The sequence below is a fragment of the Pongo abelii genome, chromosome 3 (assembly GCF_028885655.2).
Source record: "Pongo abelii isolate AG06213 chromosome 3, NHGRI_mPonAbe1-v2.0_pri, whole genome shotgun sequence".
In the NCBI taxonomy this organism is placed as follows: domain Eukaryota; kingdom Metazoa; phylum Chordata; class Mammalia; order Primates; family Hominidae; genus Pongo; species Pongo abelii.
Window position 1 is genome coordinate 127,707,397 of NC_071988.2, and position 27,636 is coordinate 127,735,032.

The 27,636-nt window shown below is 37.6% G+C and overlaps 1 protein-coding gene across 5 annotated transcripts in view; it reads right to left on the bottom strand.

The window, feature by feature from the left end:
* Positions 1–1,144: 1,144 nt before the first annotated feature.
* TBCK (TBC1 domain containing kinase) overlaps positions 1,145–27,636 on the bottom strand; it is a 267,698-nt gene continuing 241,206 nt past the window's right edge. For 3 of the 5 annotated variants that reach the window (XM_024245819.3, XM_024245820.3, XM_054554234.2), the window contains one exon: positions 1,145–1,734. In XM_024245819.3, the coding sequence (XP_024101587.1) occupies positions 1,624–1,734 (111 nt within the window). In that variant the 3' untranslated portion in view covers positions 1,145–1,623. Of the gene's footprint in view, positions 1,735–25,269; positions 25,925–27,636 lie in introns of those variants that run through there. The other 2 variants (XM_063723558.1, XM_054554231.2) reach the window with 1 other exon arrangement.

Genomic DNA, 27,636 nt, shown 5'->3' on the forward strand with positions numbered 1-27,636 from the left:
ATTAAAGGACATGCTATATTTCATATATATGAGGCATTTTTTTTCAGATTTCTGAAATGGGAATGTATCTTTTTTTTTTTTTTGAGACGGAGTCTCACCCTGTTGCCCAGGCTGGGGTACAGTGGCCCTATCTCAGCTCACTGCAACCTCTGCTTCTCAGGTTCAAGTGATTCTCCTGCCTCAGCCTCCTGAGTAGCTGGGACCACAGACGTGTGCCACTATGATCAGCTAATTTTTATATTTTTAGTGGAGACAGAGTTTCCCCATGTTGGCCAGGCTAGTCTCAAACTTCTGACCTCGGCCTCCCAGGGAATGTGTCTTTTCATTGACAAAGTGTCACAATTCATTTGGCTTCATTTTTTTTCTTTGTGGTGCCTAAAATTGTGAGATGTCTTAGATTTAATGAAATATAATACTCATTTTAAAAACAATGTGGCAGAGGCAGAGGTTGTTAGCTGTACCTCAGTATGTACTCTCTTCTTCCCACACAGTAATAAGAATTTTTTTAGCTGGGGAAATGATCAACCACCCAAAGACTCTATTTCCAGTTTTCCTTAAAGCTAGGTGTGGCCATGCACCCAAGGTCTGGCCAATGATATGTAAGCAGAGGTAGTGTGTGCAACTTCTGGTTTATGACCTTAAAGGGGAGTATGCTTCGCTTCTTTTCCTTTCTTTTCTTCTGTCTTTCCTCCCTCCTTCTTTCGTTCCTTCTTTTCTCTTCATCCCCTCCCTCCTTCCCTCATTCTCTTCCTTCTAGATAGCAGATGTGATGATAGAGGCTGAGGAGCCATTTTCATCCATGAGATGGATGCCACATACTGAGGTTGGTAAAGCAATGAGAGAAGGTAATGAGTTCTTAATGATCAGGAAACCAGTATACTAGCCCTGGACTGACTGTACAGACTTTCATGTGATAAACAAACTAGAAAATTTGTTTAAGCCATTTGTCTTTGCTACAGGAACTGACCAAATATTCTATCAAATATGAATGGTTTCTAAATTTCATTTTTCTGGGAGTAAGTATTACCACTTTCTGCAATGGGATAAACTCCACTTCCTCTACACACACACACACACACACACACACACACACACACACACACACACACACACACACACACACACACCCCTTGTTTGGGTGAAATGAGTTACTAAATGTAGCATTTATTTATAAGGAAAGCATTGTGAATAGTTTCTCAATTTTCATTATGGAAAGATGAGGATTTCAGCCCACATTCAGTGTATGTTTCTAAATAATACAATCAACAGGACTGTCTGTTCAGTACAATGGAGGACAGCTTTTTCAGGGCAACTGGGATTTCTTGATAATGCTAAATCTGTCTTGTAAGCTGAATTTCTTGGGCTTTATGTGGCAGTGTGGTAAAAATATATGATCAGATTTCACTGTTAAGAAAATTCTTTCAGCAATACACGTAGAGTCAAGTTTCTTGCATGGATAGCTGAACATGTGGGTTATGAGATTTTAAAAAATGTCTCGTGACAAACTTTATGGAAATGCAACAATCTGGACATCTAGTTTTGTCTGAGAGTGGCGTGGATATGAAGAACTGTGCTGTTGGTGCTGATGCAACACTGAGTTTTGGCAGTCACACTCTTGGTTCTTCATATTTGAGGAGACGGGATGGTGAGGAGGCCTGTTGGCTTTATTTTATTAATGCCACCATCTAGAATACAGATTCTTGGATATTTCATCTTCACAAGGTGAGCTGCAAACTGGAAAAAAAAGAGGCAAAATTTTTAGAGGATATACAGAAGATATCTCCAACCTCATGTTTTTTCTCAGAATTTGAAAGACAAAATTAATTTAATGTTATGATTGCTGCCACCACTGTATAATAAGTTGTCAACTTGGTTATTAATATAAATTAAATCACTCTTTTATATGCTGACAATTTCTTTATCTTATGGAATAAATGTCTCTTTAGTTCTCTTTTATGATTTTTTTGAATATGTGATAAATATACATGGTAAACAATTCAAATTCAGTAGTAAAGGGTATACAATGAGAAGTAAACTCATTCCACTTCTGTTCCAGTCCTCCCTCTCCAGAGGTCATTAATGTTACTATTTTTAGGTATTCTTCCAGTAATAGTCAAAACAAGCTCAAATGTACATTGAAAAAATTTTGATATTATGGTCCACTTCAATGTCCCACAGAGGGCCCATAAACCAGTTGTAACATGTTTTTGGAGCGATCACAACTAACATTTTGAGTCCACAAACCTGGAATGAATTTGAAGGACAGATCCAGGAAGCCTTCTAGATGTCTAGCACAAGAGGACTTTGTAAAAGTTATCAAGACATATGACTTAGCTCAAATCTACCTATTCAGGATCATCGATTGCCTTTCCTCATTCTTTGCACTTTATGATAAAGCATCCCTGAACTGCGTATCAATCCCAATATAGCATACTGCTTTATGTTCAGACCTTTTCTTGGGCAGATTGTCCAATGTTGGGCACATGCTCCATTTCCCACCAATTCCTGTCCCCTCTTTAGCTCCTCCTCAATAGTAACCCCCACACATAACCTCAAACCTGCCTAACTTCTATTCATTTTCCTGCTCAGGCACTTCCTTCTCTAGGAGCTAAGTTGCCATTAGGGTCCCTGCTTCTCAGCCCCCGAAGTTTCTTGTATGAATCTCAATCTTTGGCCTTACCTCATTTATTTAAATTATCCATTTAAGAGCTTCCTTCTATTTTGTTTTCTTCTTGGTACCTGGCAGATGGTAGGGGCTCAATATATGTTTGCTGGATTGAACTAAACTATGCCAAATGACCATAAAACCTAGGGCAAAATTATGAAGTAAAGAAGTTTTTCTTTGGCTCTTTGGCTATTTTATCTCTATTTCTTCTCTTTGGTAGTGTCCTATTCTTCCTCACTGAGTATTTGTGTCCTCAAGTTCTTTTCAATTACTGTCTCTACTAAAACCTGATCTTACATCCTTCAATAAAAATGACTAACCTGCTCACAGTGCTATTGCTTCCTTGGGCTATTTGAAGCTTAATACTTAGTAATATCTCAAGGCAGCAATCTAAACTTTAGGGTTCAAAAGAATGGGCTGAGTGGTTTGGCCAGGACAAGTTCAAGGCCTCACTCCCAGAGATTCTGCTTTATTGATCTGGGGCTCAGGGATAGGTATTTTTAAATAAGCACCTGTAGATGATTCTAAAGCAGGTGGCCCATGGACAATTTTTTGAATAATACTGTCTTAAGTCAAAAGGATAAAGGTCTCGGTCAGTAGGTGGAATAAATAATGCTGGACTGGGATCTTAGCAATCTCCAAAACAACTCACATAAATGGGTCTTAGTACTGCTGACCCTACTTATCTTCTCTGTGATTCTCTGCAGTGGCTCCACAGAGATTCAAACGGCTGTTCATATTTCACATCCTATCCTCTCTTAGAGCTAACAGATGGGAATCCTTCATAGTAACTAATGTTGAAGAGAAACAGTGCTCCTGTATTTCAAAAGGTGTCAAGTGAGCCGGTGTGAGCTGGTCTTCATCCTGTTCTTACTTCTCTTTGAACCCCAGTCCTTAAGAAAGAAAGCACCAGATTCATCTGCCCGAGTCATGTGCAGGCAGCACAGTCCCTGGTACCATATGATTACTGAAACATCTTGGCTGCATTCTCCTACATGCACAATTCAATTACCATTTAGGCCAGAATTCTGAGATAAACATAACATTACTGAAAAAGCCTTGTGGATAAGCAGTCTTAACTTTCAGTTCTTTCAAAACACTGTGGAAATCAGAAAATGAGTAAGGAAGGACTGTACATGCAACTAATCTCCCTTAAACTATGCTGTAGAGCTGGAAAGAGTTCTGTTATTGTAAGGAAGTCCCTAACAACTAGGCTGCTACTGAGCTGGAAAATGGTAAAGACAAAGCAGGCAGAACAGAGCACTTTGCAACAATCAGGTTGCTGCTGTGTGGGAGGTCTAAGAAGAGTAGAAATGGAGTGCAAGGAGATAGCAAATGTTTAGATGCCTTGAAATGTTTAGATGCAGGCTGTGTTTAAGAAAAAGAGCAACTGTTGAGTTTTCACATAAGATTATGAGTTCTGCTCCTCCGATGCTTTGCTGTGTTTTCAATTATCCATGTTAAATACTGGCCCCTGGCAGTGAAACCATGACTGCATCTTTTCTACTGCTATGGAAAAATTTCTTTGCTCAGTTATTTGGTCATTCATTTATCAAACATTTCACTGAGCACCTACTAAGTAGGTACCAGGCACTGTTCCAGTTTTTGGAGTGCTTAGAGTTCAGTGGGGGAGATAGTAATAGACAATTAATATGAAGTAGTATGGGTAGCATAAAAGCAGAAGTTTAGGGATCTTAGCAGTCCAGAGATGATAAGCCGAGTTTCTGAATTTAACAGCGGCTGGGGAGCTGGTTTCTTTCTTCTTTCCTTCTATTTCTCTTTCATTATTGACTCTTAAAGGGAATGAGAATCCAGATGTGATGGTCACAGTTGCTATACTTATCAGACGATATTCTTTGTGGCTATAGCTTGACAGGTTAGGGAGGAAAGAAAAGGCTGTGAATGTGCTGGGGTAGATTTCCACAGTGTGAAATAAGTCACATCATACATGGAGAAGATATACAGTGCGACAGGGGAGAACCAGGCATCTAGGGTATAGGGTTTCTTCCATCTTTCATTTTTCATCTGGCAGGGCTTTTGACTGCATACTCCACCCAGAAATTACAAATCTACACTTACTGAGCAACATCCTTGGTGGAGGTGGCAGGATATCATACTGAACCAGTGGTTATAAAGTCAGCAGAATCATCTGGTTGCTTTTACTAAACAGCAATAACCAGGTTTGTTGCAGACTAATAATAAGTAGAGTTTCTTGGGACAGGTCTCTGACATCAGTTGTTTTTAAAAGGTTCCCCCTTTCCCAGGTGATTCTATTGTGTAACTAGCATTGAGTCATTTAATTAGATAATAGGATTCATTTGCAGGTCAGGTTTGTCTGGGACCTCAAACTGTAATTCCTATAGGTATATGTGGAGAGCAAGTCACTTTGCACTAGAAGAGGCTGCTGTGTTTGTAGGGCTGAAATTTGTGAGAGGTGAACTTTATCAGACATAGTAGAATTTAATGTGAAACAGATTATTACAGATAAAAAGGGAGATTTCATAATGATAAAAAATTCACTTTGCTGAAAAGATATGACAATTCTAAATCTGTGAGCATTCAATAACTAAGACTCAGAATATAAAAATGTGATAGCACTGAACGGCAAAACAGACAAATCCACCATGATGGTAGGTGAAATAACAACCAGAAAAAAAATGGTAAGATGCAATATTTGAACAATGCAATTAACAAATCTACTTAAGGGACAGATACAGAACACTAATACCCAATGCCTTCAGAATAAAATTCTTTTTGAGTACACGTGAAACATTTCCAAAATTGACCAATTCAAAAAAGCAACTCTCAGATTTTTAAAGGATTGAAATTATTCAGATTATGTTCTTTGATGACAGTAAATATTATGCTGGAAATCAGTAACAAAAGGGTGACTAGAAAAATCTCTAACTCTTTCTAAATTAAGCAATATGCCTCTAAACATTACAGGTCAAAGAATTCACAATGAAAATTAGAAAATATTCTCAACTGATTAATAATGAAAATAACATAAAAACTCATGGGTTGCCACTAAGGCCCACTATAGGGCTACATCCCATGTAGAGAGAATGGGGGTCTTCAAATTGCACAACTAGCTGAGATCTATATAGCAACATCCCACGTGAGGGGGCCAGATATGATATCTCCTGGCACAGGATCTGGGGACTTCCAGACCTCATTTTTGTGGACAGTACTCCATGTGGGGAGGGCAAAGCTTTTGTATTTTCACAATTCCTCTGGTTTTTAGGATCTGGTACTGGAATTCATTTCTAGGATGTGGTTAGGCACACCTTAATACAGCAGTGTCTGAATGTGGAAGGTTCTTGTGGGTGCCACTCTATCTTGTTTTCTCTCTTTATCTTGCATCTGAACTTGGATTAAGAGACTGGCATGTTTGCCCAGAGAAAGTTAAGTTGTGCAGTAGCAGGAGAATAAGTGAAGAAAAGGGATTTTTAAGCAGCCACAGAGTAGTGTGGGTGAACTAAGGCCGAAAAATTAAAAGCTGATGATAGGTAGGATTCATGAGGTATGTAGAACAGAATCATGTCTCTCATTGGGCCCTCTAGGACACAGGTTTGGGAAGAACTCACGGTAGCAGCAGGAAACCAAGAAAGCTTTGGGGTTCTGGAAGATTTAGGGAGGAACACATGGAAGGACAATTAGGTTACCTGATATGAGTTTGAAGTTGATACTGGAGACTGGACAATTGGCATGGACTAACTAAGACCCTGACAAAGCTCAAACAGATAAGTCTTTTCTCTCTTCCGTTTTATCTGGCCATTCCTTTCCCTCCAAATAATCCTACATTTGGGGTATGAAAATTTTACTTTCGGTTGAGCATGGTATTGAATAAAGAAACTGGCAATTATCCTATAATAAGCAGCTGTAGTAATTTGCTTTTCTTCATCTTATGGATGTGAGGCAGATACTATTAGTCTTATGCCTCCTCTTGACCCTCTGGAATGCTGAGAATATGGCACATATTCAATATTTCTGGCACTGTGTGACTATGGCTAGGCTGATGCTTTACACAAATTAGGTGCATATTTCTAAGAGCTTGGCTAGACAAGGCAGATAAGCATATATGAGATGAAAAACAGAATATGGGGTGATTTCTCAATCTAGAGTACAGTGTGGTCTTGGAATAAATATAAGTGAAGTGCTGTCTTGTTCCAATTATTTAAGAAATTTCTGAGCTCATTAATAAAGTTCTTAATCAGTAGAACTGCCCATCTCAGTGATCTCAATGAGAAACATAAGAGCTATGGCAAGGATTAGTGGGAAAGAGGTGGGAATGATTTATCTAATACTCCACTGATTTCTTCCCTTGATTATATAATCAAATATAATTTTGAATGTCACTTGTTGTTTCAATCCTTATTGTGTTCCCCTATACTGAGATAAATATTTTGTGTCCTGCTAGTTTTCCGTATTCAGATCTTTTTAACTCATTGAAGTTAATTTTCTTAATAGCATTATATAAGGTATAAAACTGGTTTTCATAGTAATAATATCTAGTAACAATTAGGCAGTGGTTGCTGTATTTTCTAATTTCACTCACAGAAATAAAACCAGCAGCAGAGCAAAGCCAAGAAGGTGAATGCACAGGTCAGTAATCATTTTATACCCTACCATAGGCACTTGTGACAAGGAAGAAGAACAGGTAATTCCAGCATATTAGTGTGTTATATATGAGAAAATGCTAACTATGTATTTTTAAAAAGTGGGAGAGTCTAGACGAATAGTCATTACATGGTCCAGCTTTCTCATCCATGTTTATTTTATAAATAACTACTCCAATGTTATCTGGGATATTTTGAACCCATACTAATAGTATTCTTTAGTATTGTCCACAAAAAGGGTTCTAATAAACTTTTAACCAAGTTGTTTCTAATTTTCTTGGAACCAATCTTTGAGGTTAGGAAATTTGATAGTGTAAGGATTTTTATCTTAAAAAATATTTTTATAGTTTGTGTTACATAAGGAGATATTATAAATATCTAGAGTGTGCTAACTCAATGTATTTTCATGTTTTAATTTCCTGTTACCCAAAGTTGCTATCTCTATTTCATATCTTCCCATTCTTTCTCTGTACGTTTTTATTTTAAAAAAAGTCAAAAAATATATAAATATAGACAAGAAAGGTATAATGAGCTGTTAGGTCCCCAAAACTCAGCTTCAACAATTGTAACTTGTAGCCAAATTGTATCATTTATTCCTTCCATGGCCTCTTCCCACCTTTGTACTGTTTCGATGCAAACCCAGATATTTTATCATTTCCTACACAAACATGTATCATTGAAATAACAGGATTTAAAAAATATATACCCATAGTACTATCACACCTAGAAAAAAGGCCCAATAATATTCTTCCTGTAAAATATAATCAAATATTCAGCAAGTGTTCAAATTTCGAATTAGCTCATAACTCATAAATGTCCTCTCTCTCTCTTCCCCTCCCTCTCTTTGTCTGTCCATCTGTTCATCCATAATTAAATTTGTTGAGTCAGGATCCAAACAAGGGCCATGCATTGTGACTGACGGACATCTTTTAAGGCTCTTTTAATCTAATGGTTTGTCCTATCTCTTTTCATTTCTTTGCAAGAAGCCTATTCTCTCTCAAATTCTCCCCAAACTTTTGTCTCTACCACTCCCCCGAAATACTCTTATTAAGACTGGCAGTAATCTCCACATTGTCAAATCCAACTTTTAAAACTCATTCTGAATGTGACTTGGCCTATCAGCATCACATGACACATTTGATCATGCCCTCCTTTCTTCAAAACTTTGTTCCATTAGCCTTCAGTACACCACTCTCTCCTGGTTCTACTACTTCACTAGCTGTGCCTCTCATCTCCCTTGGTGGGTTTTTCTTATCTTTTTGACTTTGTGCCCCATTGTTTAGTCCTCTGACCTCTTCTCTATCTACATTCCTCCCCTAAATGATTTCATTTAGTCCCACAGGTTTAAGTCCTATCTATACACTGATGACTGTAAATTTGTCTTTACTATCTTCCCTGGAATTTAAACTCATGAATCTGCTTCCTCAACATCTATTAGACACTTTGATATCTAGTAGGCTTCACAAACTTAACAGTTTCAAAGGGGAACACTTGATTCCTACCCTCCTCTACCCAATCCTGCCCTGAAGTCTTCCTTATCTCAGGAAATGGCAATTTCAGTCTTTTAGTTATCTAACTAATAAACCTGGATATGTTTCTTTTTTTCTTTACCAATGTATCCTGTAACTGTCAAAACATATTCAGAATCTGATCACTTCTCACTGCTGTACTAATATTGTACTAGCTCAAGTGATGGTTATTTCTTACCTAGATTATTGTAACAACCTATCAACTGGTCTCCCCTGCCTCCACTCTTTCCGCTATGGTCTAATGCTCACACAACGTGAGTGATCCTTTTAAAATATAAGTCAGACGTTTCACATAACCTGTCACAAAGCATTTTAGTGGCCTGTAGCTTTATTCAGAATACATTCCTAAGTCTTTTCCATAGTGTACGAGGTCCTACATGATCTGCAAATCTGCAAACAATTCCCCAACTCCCCAACTCCCCATCATCAACCTCTCTAATCTCATCTCCCAGTCTAAACCACCATCATCTCTTACTTAGATTACTGCAAGAACTTCTTGAATGACTGCTTCTATCCTTGCCCAGTATAATCTTTCTCTACATGCAATCATCAAAAGAATGATTCTCTTAAAATATGAGTTGGATGATATGACACCCTTTGTTCCACATCTTCTATTGGCTTTCCATCTCAGAATAAGAGCTCCACTAATCACTCTATAAAGAAAAGAAGCCATCAGCACTCTTTTTCCTCGTGTTAACCTTATTTGATCATTTATAACCACTTTATATATATATCTCTAAACTATATATATGTATGTATGTTTATTGATGGTCTCTCCCAAATATTGTAAGTTCCATGAGAGTAGGAACTTAATTTTACTTGTTACTGTTTCTCCAATGCCTAGAACAGTGACTGCTAGTACACAGTATTTGCTCTAATATATGTTGAATAACTGATTCATTCATTCAACAAATACTTTCTGAGCATTTACTGTGTGTCAGGCACTATGCTACGGACTGGTTAAGCTGTTTTACTTAAAGTGGAGGAGGCAGAAAGGATTTTAGAGCAAAATAGTAAGGAATCTGACTGGCTCTTGTAAGAGTCAAATGCTAGTTGCTTTTATCTTTTACTAATAGAGTCTTCACCCAACTCTTGTATGAGTTGAACAGGCAAGATGATTTTTTAAAATGGTATCTTTTAAAAGACATCTACACAAAAATATATTTATACAAAAATTTTGATGAAGTTTATAAATATAGAAATAATAAATGCTTGTGACATATGTTACTATATGTAACATATCATCTATATCCACCCATGATAGACAATATCCTCACTTCATTTCCACAGTTAAGGAAGAGAAGTAGACAGAAGAGTTTAGAGAGGATGCAGTGAAAGTTTTACTTTCTACTCTCAGGCTCCATGCTATCATAATCAGATTCTCCGTATCTTTCTACCTTTGTCTGCAGCCAAAATTGCTCTGTTCAAAGAAGCCCCGTGTTTTCTTAGTTCCTTTTTTCTCAACGAGTTTGGCAATTTTTAGTGGATCACTCAATAGAAGTGTGAAAAAAAAAAGATAAATGGATATCTTCATGAACAATTATAAATTTTCCTCTCCTATTTTACTTTCATATGTAATTCTAACAAAATCTCGTAAGGATTAAAGGAAAGAAAGATAATTTAAAATTTTCAAATTGTAAGTTTTAAATAGAAATTTCAAGACAAATAAATATTTTTCCTATGGTGCATAACATCTTAGCATGAGTGTAAGTCAATGCAACTTCATAGTTTGGTTTGTTGAAAGTTCAATTATATATATACATGTATATATACACACACACACACACACACACATAATTTTTTTTGTTCTCACATGTCAAAATGGTCTTTTCCTTTCCTTTCTCTTCTACTTCCCTTTGATCTCATTTTCTTTGTTAATTTCTTCTACCAAACACTTGCACTTATGCAATTTTTTTCTTATTTATAAGCTAATTTATAATGGAGACAATGAATTTTTATGGTTTCTTGAAACAAATACAAGTTATTAATATATCTTTTAAGGATCTTTTCAACAATCTGTGAAACAAATACAAGTTATTAATATATATTTTAAGGGTCTTTTCAACAATCTCTTATTGAGACTATCACCTAGAATTTGTCTTTCTTTCTAGAATAATTCATTTATAAGCTTTTAAAGGTAATTATGGAAATTATGGAAAATTATACCATAATTATGGTAATTATGGAAAATGAAACCCTACACCTTTTTTTCATGTTCTGTAGAATACTGTTTATTACGTAAGTGGGAGGATTCAATACACATCTAGTAAAAGTCTTCTTTGAATTCTAGTCTGAATCTCCAAATGCTCAGCTGATTATTTTTCCAGTGATGTAACATTAGCACTTCAAATTCAATATGTCCAAAATTAATCACATTCTTTCCAAACCTATGTTATTCTTCTCTTCTCTATCTCTGGTAACAGTATCAGCAACCTCCCCAAACACCCAACCTGGAGACTTTAAGGTCTTTTTTTAATTTTTTTGTTTGTTTTTGTAGAAACAAGGTCTCGCTCTGTTGCCCAGACTGGTATCGAACTCCTGGGATCAAGTGATCCTTCCTCCTTAGCCTCCCATAGTGCTAGGATTACAGGTGTGAGCCACCACACCCAGCCAAGGTCTTATATCTGTCTCTAAGTATCTCTCTCTCTCTTTATATATAAATATAGATAGATAGATGTAGATAGATATACACATATATTTTAAACCTCCTTTGTCTCCACATTTAATTAGTTACAAAGCTGTGTCAATTTAGGACTTGTCTTGCATCCATTCCTTTTTTTTTTTTTTCATTCTTCTTCTACTTCATTTTAGAGCCCAATTATTGTTGGATTAGTTCCTAAGTGGTCCTAATGCTTCTAGGTTTTCCTCACCCAGTTCTCTGCTGACTGGTGGTAACATTATGGAAGGTTCTCAGAAAATCCTGAGACTTCAGTCAGTATCATACAGAGATTTCTTCCTTACTAGGGTTATTGTCCTTAAGCAAAGTAAGTCAAGATCCATGGATCCCTTCCAAGAAATAGTTTGCTTACCATAGTTAGTAAAGACAATGTGTACTATTTAAAATTTCTTTTTGGAAGTTACATTTTGATAACAGTTAAGTCTAACATCCCTTTGCATTTCAAGAAAGACAAATTCATTACACACATACTTGCTTACTCCTAATACAAATACATACATTAACTTATATTTACATGAAAGGTTAACAAGAAGAGAAGATTGTCCTTTAGTGTTACAAAGAAAGTAAGGAAAGAAAGTGACCAGGTGCCTTGAATCACACAGTAACAGCAGTGGATTATTTCCCCAGTCTCATTTTGAGAGTCACAGAGCTTTGGCTATGAGTCTCAGGCAAACCCTTCTATTGTCTCTTCCTCACAGCCTTGTGAGCTTTGTTCACTCTGAGGACTACCAACTATTTAGATAATGAGAGACTGAAAGCTTGAGAGAGAGGGTCAATGTAAAGGTAAGAATCTAGCATTGAGATAGACTGGGAATATTAGGGATAATCTCTGTTCCTTGGTGTTTTAAAATTTGTTTAATTGGGATCAAGGGCAAAAGAAAGGGAAGACGCTGAAATTTTGGCAAACCTGAATACAAATAAAAAAGTTATTTTCCAAATGACTTTCCAGAATACAGCTGATAGTGTCACTTTCCTTTTCTAAAAACCTTTAATAGCTCCCGACTGCTAAAATGAAAACTCTTTAACATAGCACTCAAGGTCCTCTATCATAATCAGATTCTCCACATCTTTCCAGCTTTATCAGCAGCCAAACTGCTCTTCAAAGAAGCCCTGTGCTTTCCAACGCTACTGTGCTGTTTCCTTGGCCTGAAATACTCCCTCCTGTGGCCCTCCCCACCACTTTGTATTACTGAAATCCTACCCATAGTTGAAGGTCTAGGTCTATTATCACCCTCTCCATAAAGCTTTCAGAATTCCTCACTTACTTAGATGAAATTTCTTCCTTCTCAGTAATTTCCAGAACTTTAATTATAAATCTCATATAGCACATGTCACAACGTTGCATTCTGCCTTCAATTTTAATCATTTGTATACATGACTAATCTTCCTAAAAAGACTGGAAGTCTTATGGGAGCAAGGGACTGTATCTTTTTCATTTTTCTTGCCTCACAATAGTTTCCATTTGTAGGCATTCAATGTTTATTGTCCTGAACTAAACGAGTACTTGACAATAGTATTTTTTTCTTTTGCCTTCCTCTTTAGGACAACTTGTGCAAAGGTGTAGTCTACTGCAAACTATTATATTCACGTGTTTGTTCATTAACTTCATCAATCTGGCTATCAAATATTTATTGTGTGCTTTCTATTTGAAAGGCACCATGCTAGGGGCTGGGGATACAACAATGAATGCAATATAGTCCCTCTCCTCAATGAGCTAGATGGGGATATGAATAAGTAAACAGGTGATTACAATACCATTTGATAAATGCTACCTACAGCCATCATTTATGGTTGTTCAAATTGCGCCTTGCACAAGAAAGCCTGAAAAAGGGGGTAAGTGGCGCATGAAAAGTTGCCCATCCTTTCCTTTCTAAGCTTTGTGCCCTCACATGGTGCTGTATTTCCCTCAAGGAAGCATGAGATTTAACTAATGCATAAATAAAGTTGCTCTCTATAAGTAAACTAAGTAAAAGATTTTCTATGAGGATTTAAGAGTGGTACTTAGTTCCAGACTTGAGTTGTTAAGGAAGACTTCCATGAAGAAATGCTATATAAACAGCATTTCAAAACAAATGGGAGTTACCTAGGTGAACAGAAGTGGGAAGAATGCTCCAAATGAGGAGAAAAACAAAAAGAACTTAAGGAACTACAAGTAGGTAATTATGGCTGAAACCTAAGAGGGTGAGGGAGCAGCGGCCAGGAAGGACCTTGGAACACAGAGCAGAATCCAGATCATGGAGAGCCTTATAAAACATGATTAGGATTCGAACTTCATTTTGAAGGCAATGGAAAGTCATAGATACTTTAGCAACTAGTCATAGGTATTTTGGCAACTATCAAATTTACATTTCAAAAAGCTCAGTCTAGTGTAGGGTGGAACTGAGGGATGGGAAGCTGCAGGCAGGAAGAGTGGGGAGCTGCAGTAAGTCTTTCAATAAGTCAGGCACAAGATATCAGCGACCTGAGTGAAAACAGTTGTGTAGTAAAGATGGAGATAATTTTAGACCTAGTTAACAGAGTAATAAGCCAAATAATAATTTTTCATATAATTTCTTGCCATTAGTCAAGAAGGAGAAAATACTACTTCAAGTAAACAGGCTGGGTGGTTTGGAGGAAAGTGTAGGAACTTTGTAGACAGACAGCCCTGGGTCTGAATCACCACTCTGCCGTTTGTTAGCTGTGGGATCTTGGCCAAGTTTCTTAGCCTTTTTGGCTTTAGTTTTGTTACCTGTTAAATGTGTAATAATAATTCAGTTAAACAGTACACTTAGAGGGTTGTTGGAAAAATTATATATACAGGAACACCTCATTTATTGTGCTTTGCTAATAGTGCATGTCACAAATATTGCATTTTTAACCAATTGAAGGGTTGTGGCAATCTGGTGTCAAGCAAGTCTATTGGTAACATTTTTACAATAGCATATGCTCACTTCGTACCTCTAAGTTCCATTTTAGTAATTATTGCAATATTTGAAACTTTTTCATTATTATTATATCTGTTATGATGATCTGTGATAAGTGATCCCATATGCTGCTATTGTAATTACTTTGGGGGACATGAGCCATACCTATATAAGATGGCAAACTTAGTGAATAAATGTTGTATGTGTTTTGACTACTCCACTGAATAGCCATTTCTCTGTTTCTCTCCTTCTCCTTAAGCCTCCCTATTTCCTGAGACACAAAAATATTAAAATTAGGCCAATTAATAACCTCAAAATGGCCTTTGGTGTTCAAATGAAAGGAAGAGTCACATAACTTTCACTTTAAATAAAAAATCTAGAAATGATTAAGATTAGTGAGGAAGGCATGTTGATAGCCAAGACAGCCTATAAGTTGGGCATTTTGTGCCAAACAGCCAAGTTGTGAACGCAAGGGAAAAATTCTTTCTTTCTTTCTTTATTTATTATTATTATACTTTAGGTTTTAGGGTACATGTGTGCGATGTGCAGGTTAGTTACATATGTATACATGTGCCATGCTGGTGCACTGCACCCACCAACTCGTCATCTAGCATTAGGTATATCTCCCAGTGCTATCCCTCCCCCCTCCCTCCACCCCACAACAGTTCCTAAAGTGTGATGTTCCCCTTCCTGTGACCATGTGTTCTCATTGTTCAATTCCCATCTATGAGTGAGAATATGCGGTGTTTGGTTTTTTGTTCTTGCGATAGTTTACTGAGAATGATGATTTCCAGTTTCACCCATGTCCCTACAAAGGTCATGAACTCATCATTTTTTATGGCTGCGTAGTATTCCATAGTGTATATGTGCCACATTTTCTTAATCCAGTCTATCATTGTTGGACATTTGGGTTGGTTCCAAGTCTTTGCTATCGTGAATAATGCCGCAATAAACATACGTGTGCATGTGTCTTTATAGCAGCATAGTTTATAGTCCTTTGGGTATATACCCAGTAATGGGATGGCTGGGTCAAATAGAATTTCTAGTTCTAGATCCCCGAGGAATCGCCACACTGACTTCCACAAGGGTTGAACTAGTTTACAGTCCCACCAACAGTGTAAAAGTGTTCCTATTTCTCCACATCCTCTCCAGCACCTGTTGTTTCCTGACTTTTTAATGATTGCCATTCTAACTGGTGTGAGATGGTATCTCATGGTGGTTTTGATTTGCATTTCTCTGATGGCCAGTGATGGTGAGCATTTTTCATGTGTTTTTTGGCTGCATAAATGTCTTCTTTTGAGAAGTGTCTGTTCATGTCCTTTGCCCATTTTTTGATGGGGTTGTTTGTTTTTTTCTTGTAAATTTGTTTGAGTTCATTGTAGATTCTGGATATTAGCCCTTTGTCAGATGAGTGGGTTGCGAAAATTTTCTCCCATTTTGTAGGTTGCCTGTTGACTCTGATGGTAGTTTCTTTTGCTGTGCAGAAGCTCTTTAGTTTAATTAGATCCCATTTCTCAATTTTGGCTTTTGTTGCCATTGCTTTTGGTGTTTTAGACATGAAGTCCTTGCCCATGCCTATGCCCTGAATGGTAATGCCTAGGTTTTCTTCTAGGGTTTTTATGGTTTTAGGTCTAACGTTTAAGTCTTTAATCCATCTTGAATTGATTTTTGTATAAGGTGTAAGGAAAGGATCCAGTTTCAGCTTTCTACATATGGCTAGCCAGTTTTCCCAGCACCATTTATTAAATAGGGAATCCTTTCCCCATTGCTTGTTTTTCTCAGATTTGTCAAAGATCAGATAGTTGTAGATATGCGGCATTATTTCTGAGGGCTCTGTTCTGTTCCATTGATCTATATCTCTGTTTTGGTACCAGTACCATGCTGTTTTGGTTACTGTAGCCTTGTAGTATAGTTTAAAGTCAGGTAGTGTGATGCCTCCAGCTTTGTTCTTTTGGCTTAGGATTAACTTGGTGATGCGGGCTCTTTTTTGGTTCCATACGAACTTTAAAGTAGTTTTTTCCAATTCTGTGAAGAAAGTCATTGGTAGCTTGATGGGGATGGCACTGAATCTGTAAATTACCTTGGGCAGTATGGCCATTTTCACGATATTGATTCTTCCTACCCATGAGCATGGAATGTTCTTCCATTTGTTTGTATCCTCTTTTATTTCCTTGAGCAGTGGTTTGTAGTTCTCCTTGAAGAGGTCCTTCACATCCCTTGTAAGTTGGATTCCTAGGTATTTGATTCTCTTTGAAGCAATTGTGAATGGGAGTTCACTCACGATTTGGCTCTCTGTTTGTCTGTTATTGGTGTATAAGAATGCTTGTGATTTTTGTACATTGATTTTGTATCCTGAGACTTTGCTGAAGTTGCTTATCAGCTTAAGGAGATTTTGGGCTGAGACAATGGGGTTTTCTAGATATACCATCATGTCGTCTGCAAACAGGGACAATTTGACTTCCTCTTTTCCTAATTAAATACCCATTATTTCCTTCTCCTGCCTAATTGCCCTGGCCAGAACTTCCAACACTATGTTGAATAGAAGTGGTGAGAGAGGGCATCCCTGTCTTGTGCCAGTTTTCAAAGGGAATGCTTCCAGTTTTTGCCCATTCAGTATGATATTGGCTGTGGGTTTGTCATAGATAGCTCTTATTATTTTGAGATACGTCCCATCAATACCTAATTTATTGAGAGTTTTTAGCATGAAGGGTTGTTGAATTTTGTCAAAGGCCTTTTCTGCATCTATTGAGATAATCATGTGGTTTTTGTCTTTGGTTCTGTTTATATGATGGGTTACATTTATTGATTTGCGTATATTGAACCAGCCTTGCATCCCAGGGATGAAGCCTACTTGATCATGGTGGATAAGCTTTTTGATGTGCTGCTGGATTCGGTTTGCCAGTATTTTATTGAGGATTTTTGCATCAATGTTCATCAAGGATATTGGTCTAAAATTCTCTTTTTTGGTTGTGTCTCTTCCCGGCTTTGGTATCAGGATGATGCTGGCCTCATAAAATGAGTTAGGGAGGATTCCCTCTTTTTCTATTGATTGGAATAGTTTCAGAAGGAATTGTACCAGTTCCTCCTTGTACCTCTGGTAGAATTCGGCTGTGAATCCATCTGGTCCTGGACTCTTTTTGGTTGGTAAGCTATTGATTATTGCCACAATTTCAGCTGCTGTTATTGGTCTATTCAGAGATTCAACTTCTTCCTGGTTTAGTCTTGGGAGGGTGTATGTGTTGAGGAAATTATCCATTTCTTCTAGATTTTCTAGTTTATTTGCATAGAGATGTTTGTAGTATTCTCTGATGGTAGTTTGTATTTCTGTGGGATCGGTGGTGATATCTCCTTTATCATTTTTTATTGCATCTATTTGATTCTTCTCTCTTTTTTTCTTTACTAATCTTGCTAGTGGTCTACCAATTTTCTTGATCCTTTCAAAAAACCAGCTCCTGGATTCATTAATTTTTTGAAGGGTTTTTTGTGTCTCTATTTCCTTCAGTTCTGCTCTGATTTTAGTTATTTCTTGCCTTCTGCTAGCTTTTGAATGTGTTTGCTCTTGCTTTTCTAGTTCTTTTAATTGTGATGTTAGGGTGTCAATTTTGGATCTTTCCTGCTTTCTCTTGTGGGCATTTAGTGCTATAAATTTCCCTCTACACACTGCTTTGAATGCATCCCAGAGATTCTGGTATGTTGTGTCTTGGTTCTCGTTGGTTTCAAAGAACATCTTTATTTCTGCCTTCATTTCGTTATGTACCCAGTAGTCATTCAGGAGCAGGTTGTTCAGTTTCCATGTAGTTGAGCGGTTTTGAGTGAGATTCTTAATCCTGAGTTCTAGCTTGATTGCACTGTGATCTGAGAGATAGTTTGTTATAATTTCTGTTCTTTTACATTCACTGAGGAGAGCTTTACTTCCAAGTATGTGGTCAATTTTGGAATAGGTGTGGTGTGGTGCTGAAAAAAATGTATATTCTGTTGATTTGGGGTGGAGAGTTCTGTAGATGTCTATTAGGTCTGCTTGGTGCAGAGCTGAGTTCAATTCCTGGGTATCCTTGTTGACTTTCTGTCTCATTGATCTGTCTAATGTTGACAGTGGGGTGTTAAAGTCTCCCATTATTAATGTGTGGGAGTCTAAGTCTCTTTGTAGGTCACTCAGGACTTGCTTTATGAATCTGGGTGCTCCTGTATTGGGTGCATATATATTTAGGAGAGTTAGCTCTTCTTGTTGAATTGATCCCTTTGCCATTATGTAATGGCCTTCTTTGTCTCTTTTGATCTTTGTTGGTTTAAAGTCCATTTCATCAGAGACTAGGATTGCAACCCCTGCCTTTTTTTGTTTTCCATTTGCTTGGTAGATCTTCCTCCATCCTTTTATTTTGAGCCTGTGTATGTCTCTGCATATGAGATGGGTTTCCTGAATACAGCACACTGATGGGTCTTGAGTCTTTATCCAATTTGCCAGTCTGTGTCTTTTAATTGGAGCATTTAGTCCATTTACATTTAAAGTTAATATTGTTATGTGTGAATTTGATCCTGTCATTATGATGTTAGCTGGTTATTTTGCTCGTTAGTTGATGCAGTCTCTTCCTAGTCTCGATGGTCTTTACATTTTGGCATGATTTTGCAGTTGCTGGTACCGGTTGTGCCTTTCCATGTTTAGCGCTTCCTTCAGGAGCTCTTTTAGGGCAGGCCTGGTGGTGACAAAATCTCTCAGCATTTGCTTGTCTGTAAAGGATTTTATTTCTCCTTCACTTATGAAGCTTAGTTTGGCTGGATATGAAATTCTGGGTTGAAAATTCTTTTCTTTAAGAATGTTGAATATTGGCCCCCACTCTCTTCTGGCTTGTAGGGTTTCTGCCGAGAGATCCGCTGTTAGTCTGATGGGCTTCCCTTTGAGGGTAACCCGACCTTTCTCTCTGGCTGCCCTTAACATTTTTTCCTTCATTTCAACTTTGGTGAATCTGACAATTATGTGTCTTGGAGTTGCTCTTCTCGAGGAGTATCTTTGTGGCGTTCTCTGTATTTCCTGAATCTGAATGTTGGTCTGCCTTGCTAGATTGGGGAAGTTTTCCTGGATAATATCCTGCAGAGTGTTTTCCTACTTGGTTCCATTCTCTCCGTCACTTTCAGGTACACCAGTCAGACGTAGATTTGGTCTTTTCACATAGTCCCACATTTCTTGGAGGCTTTGCTCATTTTTTATTCTTTTTTCTCTAAACTTCCCTTCTCGCTTCATTTCATTCATTTCATCTTCCATTGCTGATACCCTTTCTTCCATTTGATCACATCGGCTCCTGAGGCTTCTGCATTCTTCACATAGTTCTCGAGCCTTGGTTTTCAGCTCCATCAGCTCTTTTAAGCACTTCTCTGTATTGGTTATTCTAGTTATACATTCTTCTAAATTTTTTTCAAAGTTTTCAACTTCTTTGCCTTTGGTTTGAATATCCTCCCGTAGCTCGGAGTAATTTGATCGTCTGAAGCCGTCTTCTCTCAGCTCGTCAAAGTCATTCTCCATCCAGCTTTTTTCCGTTGCTGGTGAGGAACTGCGTTCCTTTGGAGGAGGAGAGGCACTCTGCTTTTTAGAGTTTCCAGTTTTTCTGCTCTGTTTTTTCGCCATCTTTGTGGTTTTATCTACTTTTGGTCTTTGATGATGGTGACGTACAGATGGGTTTTTGGTGTGGATGTTCTTTCTGTTTGTTAGTTTTCCTTCTAACAGACAGGACCCTCAGCTGCAGGTCTGTTGGAGTACCCGGTCGGCCGTGTGAGGTGTCAGTCTGCCCCTGCTGGGGGGTGCCTCCCAGTTAGGCTGCTCGGGGGTTGGGGTCAGGGACCCACTTGAGGAGGCAGTCTGCCCGTTCACAGATCTCCAGCTGCGTGCTGGGAGAACCACTGCTCTCCTCAAAGCTGTCAGACAGGGACATTTAAGTCTGCAGAGGTTACTGCTGTCTTTCTGTTTGTCTGTGCCCTGCCCCCAGAGGTGGAGCCTACAGAGGCAGGCAGGCAGGCCTCCTTGAGCTGTGGTGGGCTCCACCCAGTTTGAGCTTCCAGGCTGCTTTGTTTACCTAAGCGAGCCTGGGCAATGGTAGGCGCCCCTCCCCCAGCCTGGCTGCAGCCTTGCTGTTTGATCTCAGACTGCTGTGCTAGCAATCAGCGAGACTCCGTGGGCATAGGACCCTCTGAGCCAGGTGTGGGCTATAATCTCCTGGTGAACCGTTTCCTAAGCCCGTTGGAAAAGCACAGTATTCGGGTGGGAGTGGCCCGATTTTCCAGATGCCATCTGTCACCCCTGGAAAGGGAACTCCCTGACCCCTTGCGCTTCCTGAGTGAGGCAATGCCTCGCCCCTACTTCGGCTGGGGCACGGTGCGCTCACCCACTGACCTGCGCCCACTGTCTGGCACTCCCTAGTGAGATGAACCCGGTACCTCAGATGGAAATGCAGAAATCACTTGTCTTCTGCATCGCTCACGCTGGGAGCTGTAGACTGGAGCTGTCCCTGTTTGGCCATCTTGGCTCCTCCCCCCTGGAAAAATTCTTAAATGAAATTAAAGTTGCTACTCCAGTGAACACACAAACGATAAGAAAGCAAAACAGCCTTCTTACTGATAAGGGAAAGTTTTTGTGGTCTGGATAGGAGATCAAACCAGCCACACCATTCTCTTAATCATCATCTGCAGAGCCAGGCCTTAGCTCTCCAATTCTGTGAAGGCTGTGAGAGATGAGGAAGCTGCAGAAGAAAAGTTGGAAGCTAGCAGAGGTTGGTTCATGAGGTTAAGAAAAGAAGCTGTCTCCATAACTAAAAGTGTAAGGTGAAGCAAACAGGTACTAATGGAGAAACTGCAGTTATGCAGAATATCTAGCTAAGATTGCTGATGACACTAAACAGATTTTCAATGTAAATGAAGCAGCCTTTGACTGGAAGAAGATGCCATCTAGGGCTTTCATAACTAGAGATAAGAGATCAATGCCTGGCTACAAGGCTTCAAAGGATAGGCTGACTCTCCTGTTAGGGGCTAATGTAGACGGTGACTTTCAGTTGAAGCTAATACTCACTGACCATTCCAAAATCCTAGGGCCCTTAAGAATTATGCTGAATCTACTCTGCCTGTGTTCTATAAATGGAACAACAAAGTCCGGATGACAGCACACCTGTTTGCAGCATGGTCACTGAATATTTTAAGTTCTTTGTTTTGACCTACTGCTCAGAAAAAAAGATTCCTTTCAAAATATTATTGCTCATTGACAATGCACCTGGTCACCCAAGGTTCTCATGGAGAACATACAAGGAGATGAATGTTGTCTTCATGCATTCTAACAGATTTTGCAATCCATGGATGAAGGAGTCATTTCAACCTTCAGGTCTTATTCTTTAAGAAATACATTTTGTAAGGCTGTAGCTGCTATAGATAGTGACTCCTCTGATGGATCTGGGCAAAATAAATTGAAATCCTCTGGAAATAATCCACCATTCTAGATGCCTTTCAAAACATCTGTGACTCTTGGGAGGTCACAATATCAACAAGAAATGGAGTTTGGAAGAAGTTGATTCCAACCCTCATGGATGACTTTGAGGAGTTCAAGACTTCAGTGGAGGTAGAAATTGCAGATGTGGTGGAAATAGTAAAAGAACTAGAATTAGAAGCGAGCCTGAGATGTAGCTGAATTGCTGCAATCTCATGATAAAACTTGGATGGATGAGGAGTTGCTTCTTATGAATGTGCAAAAAAAGTGTTTTCTTGAGATGGAATCTACTCCTGGTGAAGATGCTGTGTCATTTTTGACAACAAAGCATTTATTATATAAATTTATTTGATAAAGCAACAGCAGGATTGGAGAGTATTGACTTCATTTGGAAAGAAGTTCTTCTGTGAGTAAAATGCTGTTAAATAGCACTGCATTCTACAGAGAAATCTTTCATGAAGGGTCAATTGATATGGCAAACTTCACTGTTGTCTTATTTTAAGAAATTGCCACAGCCACCTCAATCTTTAGCCACCATTGCCCTTTAGCAACCTTTAGCAACCATCAGTCAGTAGCTATCAACATGGAGGCGAGACCTTGCACCAGTGAAAAGATTATGATTTACAGAAGGCTTGGGTGATTGTTAGCATACTTTTTTTTAGCAATAAAGCATTTTTTGATTATATACTTAATTTAGATATAATGCTGTTGCATACCTACTAGACTACAGTATAGTGTAAACATAACTTTTATATGTAATGGGAGACAAAAAAATTGTGTGATGCATTTTATTGCCATATTCGCCTCATTGGATTGGTCTGGAACTGAATTTGCAGTATCTTTGAGGTGTGCCTGTGTTTCTGTGTGTGTGTGTGTGTGTGTGTGTGTGTGTGTGTATATATGCCTGATTCATAGGTAGATTCTTATTACGAGATGGTTTCCTTCTTTCCTCTCTTCTTCCATTATCCTTTCCTTAATTACTCCTTTTATAGGAGAGAAATTTACAACACTTTGCAAATGCATAGATTCAAATGTAAAATGCAAACTTCTCCCCAAATGGAATGTGAGATAGGGCTTTATGGTGTTCATGGTGAACTCTTTATGATGGAGCAGTGATTTTTACCAGTGACTCCTAATGTGCTGGGTCACAAACCTTTTGGCAATCAGATAAAGACTATGAATATTGTGTCTCAAAAAATGGCATTTATGTGGAACACTTTACATATAATTTCAATTAGTTCAAAAACCTCCTGAAATTCATGATGAACTCCGGGTTAAAAAGTTTTCTTTTATACTATGTTTTAATTTTTAAAATTATGTTAGTGACTTAGTGTTTGTGAATATGGCAATTAGGATCTTCCTATAGATTTATAGATTAGTGTTTAATAATAGCTTCTACTTTTAAACAAGTCCTTCCAGAAATGGCTATGTGGAAATTTTTTTGAAAAGCGAACTATGATAGAAAAGTTTGCTTGAAAACAATTCTTATTCTTAAAAACATACCCTGGCTCATGTGAGAGGACAAGGCTCTTCTGATAAAATTACATCATCATCTAATACCATTTTGTATCAGGAGCCCTAATAAGTCTTGTGTTACATTTTCTTTTGATCTGTGACATTTGGGAACTGAATTTCAGCAACAAGCATTTATCAGCTTCTGTTTACACTAGACAACTGAGACTAGTAAACCCACACTGTGTCCAAGCCACTGGTCATATTACATAAAGTACACTATACTCTGAAAAGAATGTATACAATAAAAACTGAGATTCAAAACACAGTTAGGACTGTGATGGATCACAGCCAAGTTCCAACCTCTGTGGGTCAAATGGGAGGGCAACTATGGTTAGTTTCTTATTTAGCCACAGACATTCCTGTGGTAAGGAGTAATTAAATGGTGGGCTGTGGAGTACAGGGTGGGTATGTAGAATAACACATATTGAGACAAGATAACTTTCATCCTGTGTCAGGTCACAGATGTGAGTGCCAAAGATCACAAGATTCAGATGATGACTTTGCAGTTTTTCCTGGAAATTGGAAAAAAGCTTGCTCTCTCTTTTTAAAAACTGCTTATATTTTACTACATAATATTTCTAGTAAACATGTTAAAAAACCAAGAAAACCAATGTCTGGATTAGGTGTATTAAGGCCCTCTTCACTACTACTTTGCTTTTTACTACACAAAACTTATGAAAAGCTATGAGAATAAGGACTCAACAGGAGTTTTTAGTTCATGAGTCTTTCGAAGTAATCTTTTATCACTTAACAAATCAGAGTTATGTAGAAGACTTTCCACTGTTACTCCCAACTTTTATATGATGTCCAGCATGTTCAAGTTGCATTAATATATAAACTATTTTCTTATAATCTGATATAAACCTACAGACTAAAACATTTGCTGACGAGCAAGGCAAGAAAAATGTCAGGAAGAAAGCCAAGTTTAGCTATAGCCAGTGCTTATAGGCATAACAAGATCAAGAAAGAATTCCTTGCATACTTGAAGCTGATAAAGGATATTCACTTCTCATTCTTTATCTAAATGCTTAAAATATAAAGAGGTCTAATAAATTTTAGAACAGGTAAAAAGACCCATGACAGGTTTAGAAGTTCTAGAAGTATCATATTAATCTGAAGAACTAGATAGATACTATCTGGAGCTAGAGAAGTTTAATACAGGGACAACACATATGCTGAATTGGTTTACAGTGTCTTAGGAAGTTATTTTGACCCTTTTGAACACATAATTGTAGAAGGATAATCTCGGGTGCCTGAGACCAAAGGCTAGAGGAAGAGCTTGAGCAAAGAGGGGAAGGAGACAGGGCTAAAGAGAGAAGGGTGCCACGGTCTGAATGTTTGTGTCTTCCCCAAATTCATGTTAAAATCTTAACCCCAAGGTAATGATATTAGGAGGGAGGGCCTTTGGGGGTGATGAGGTCATGAAGGGAGACCCTTCATGAATAGAATTAGTACCTTATAAAATGGACCTGAGAGAGCTTCCTTGCCCCTTCTTCCACATGAGGACACAGCATAAAGATGGCCATATATGAACTATGAAGTGGGCTCTTACCAGAGCCTTTATCTTAGACTTAGTCTCCAGAACTGTGAGAAATAAATTTCTATTGTTATAAGCCACTCAGTCTTTGGTATTTCGTTCTCATAGCCTAAATGAACAAAGAGATGAGCAAAAGGTAAAGGCTACCAATGATCACCACAATACCTTAAAACTTGGTTTAGCTTGGTTAAGGAATCCAGGAAGTAATGGGGGCGGGGAGAGGGGGGAAAAGCCTCACACTACCACAACACAAATTAACTTCCAACCTATCATCTACAGATCAAATATACTAGGCCTACGGGGGAGTGTAAATTAACATAATTGGGTTGTTACCTTATTTTAAAAAGTAGATGCAATGGCATGTCTTGCTTATTACGAATCTGATGATTTTTATTTAAAAACAACAGAAATCACATTTTAAATTTAATTATTAAATGCCACATGTAGAAAGTATCAGTTACTCACACTGTTTAGTGATAGAATATCCACAAAAACTGTCTCTTGTCTAGGCTTCTAGACAAGAATAAAATATTATTCAGATATACATTGCTCTTTTCTATTTTTTGTTTTGCTTTAAAGAATAATTGCCCATCTGCTTGCAACTAGACATGTTCAGATGAATATTCCTTTTGATAACAAAAGTATTAACTTTGTGCCAAGAATACAACAATTTAAGGGTAAGACGAACTATCTCTAATATTTTCTGAAAAGATAAGACAAAGTGAGAGGCAAAGATTCCTCCAATTTCTTTTGTAGATAACCTTTTGAATGTGATACACTGTTGGGGATGAAATATTAGTGGTCTCATAACCATAAAATATTATCTAGATATAGTTAATAATTAATTTTAGTCTTATGAGTTTCAGAGACTAACATACCAATAAGACATTTACAGTTTTTCTTAAAACTAAAGTTATAAAAACACTAATTGGAGCTTTCAATTTCTTCTATGTTGTTGGCCAGTTTTCCAGTCTCAGACCCATCACTGTCTCTAGAGTTGCATCCCATTACCTTATTTTCCTATAGGGAGGAAAACAACACAATAACACATTAAGCATGCTATGGCACTAACTCATCATTCTTACTAAACATCACGATTTACTTCCAGGAAAGAGATGGATTCACTATGGAGTTTTTACAAGCTGAAACTTTGACCTTATGTTAGAAGTAGGGTAATGTGGGTAATGGTTGCCATGGGTATCAAAACAAATTATACATTTTCCACTAGGTAACATTTGATTAATGTCAAAATAAACATTCTACTTTATATCTGAACACTCTGCTCAAGGATATAAAAATGTACCTTTTTATATCCTTGTTTACTTAATACATGATACGGTAGACTAGCTCTCCCTATTGATACTGAATAGTTATTGCTTCAATTCCCAGATTTATATACTTGTTCTCTGAGATTAATTCAGCATGCTTCAGTTTTGTAAGAGGTATCTTTCTGGGGCTTTCTGTATATATCCTGCTGGCATGTTTTGTTTCTAAGCCCAGAGAATCTAATTACGGTTTAGTAGCCAAAGATGTAATATCTCACATGAGATTTTTTAAAAACAATTATTTTTGCAACAGCACAAGAGTGAGACTTTGCCATGTTTTTCATTTTAAATGTGACACAATAAAGGCTTGAATTGACTTTATGCTTGTTTTGATACAAAGGTCTTCCTACTCTTCTTAACCCTACCAATAGGTGCAGTCGACATTTGTTTGGCTTGTCAAATTAAACTCAGCCATACAGCAACAAGGATTAGCACAAAAACGGGTCTACCATGTGAACAGTACCATACATTTCAGAGATCTAGGACTCTACTTCACTCATTAGAGATTATCTGATTTTTCTTAAGTCTTAATAATATAGCTTTGCTTACAGCATATTTGACTATACTTGATTATACTATACACTATAGCTCATTGCTTTATTTAACCTTTAAGATAAAGTGAATTAAGGAATAACTGACAAGTGGGATTTAGCAAGACTAAATTCTGGGCTAGAGAAGCCTCTACGTGGTACCCTAAGTAAACTAAGATCTTTGCAGTCCTTCTTTACTCTATTCTGGTGAAAAGCAATGTTTTATCTAGATAAAAAATGGCAGATTCTAAAGTTTTCTGATGTATTTAATGTGGAAGCAGGGCCAAATACAAATACAAAAGGGGAAGTGGTAATTGTAAAGAAACCATCTTATAGCAATAAACTGCTAATCAATTGTAATTACAGGAAATAGTTAATGAATACATATTAAAATGGTATCACATGGCTTCTGATTATATAATACTTATTCAGGCACATGAATAAGCTGTATTTCTCAGATCCATTCTGTCTTCTATGTGAGTTTAGATAATATATCCAATACATCTGGTCACTGTATAGTAATTCCTGCATATCTGTATGACAAAAGACACTCCAGTACTAATTTGTATGTCAAATGGGTGATTTTAATGCTGTCATACACTAGACAAGTGGTTCATTCATTCTTACTTGGAGTGGTTCAGTGATATTTTGCCATGTGTTAAATTCAATATTAAAAGCCTTTTTCTTTTACTTAACTATACCCTCTTTCATTTAATATTTTCATTTATTGGGTTTTCAGACTAATTCTTTTACCAGGTCTTTTTTTTTTTATTTTTTTATTTATTTTTATTTTTTCTTTTTTCTTTTATTATTCTTCTTCTTCTTCTTCTTATTATTATTATTATACTTTAGGTTTTATGGTACATGTGCGCAATGT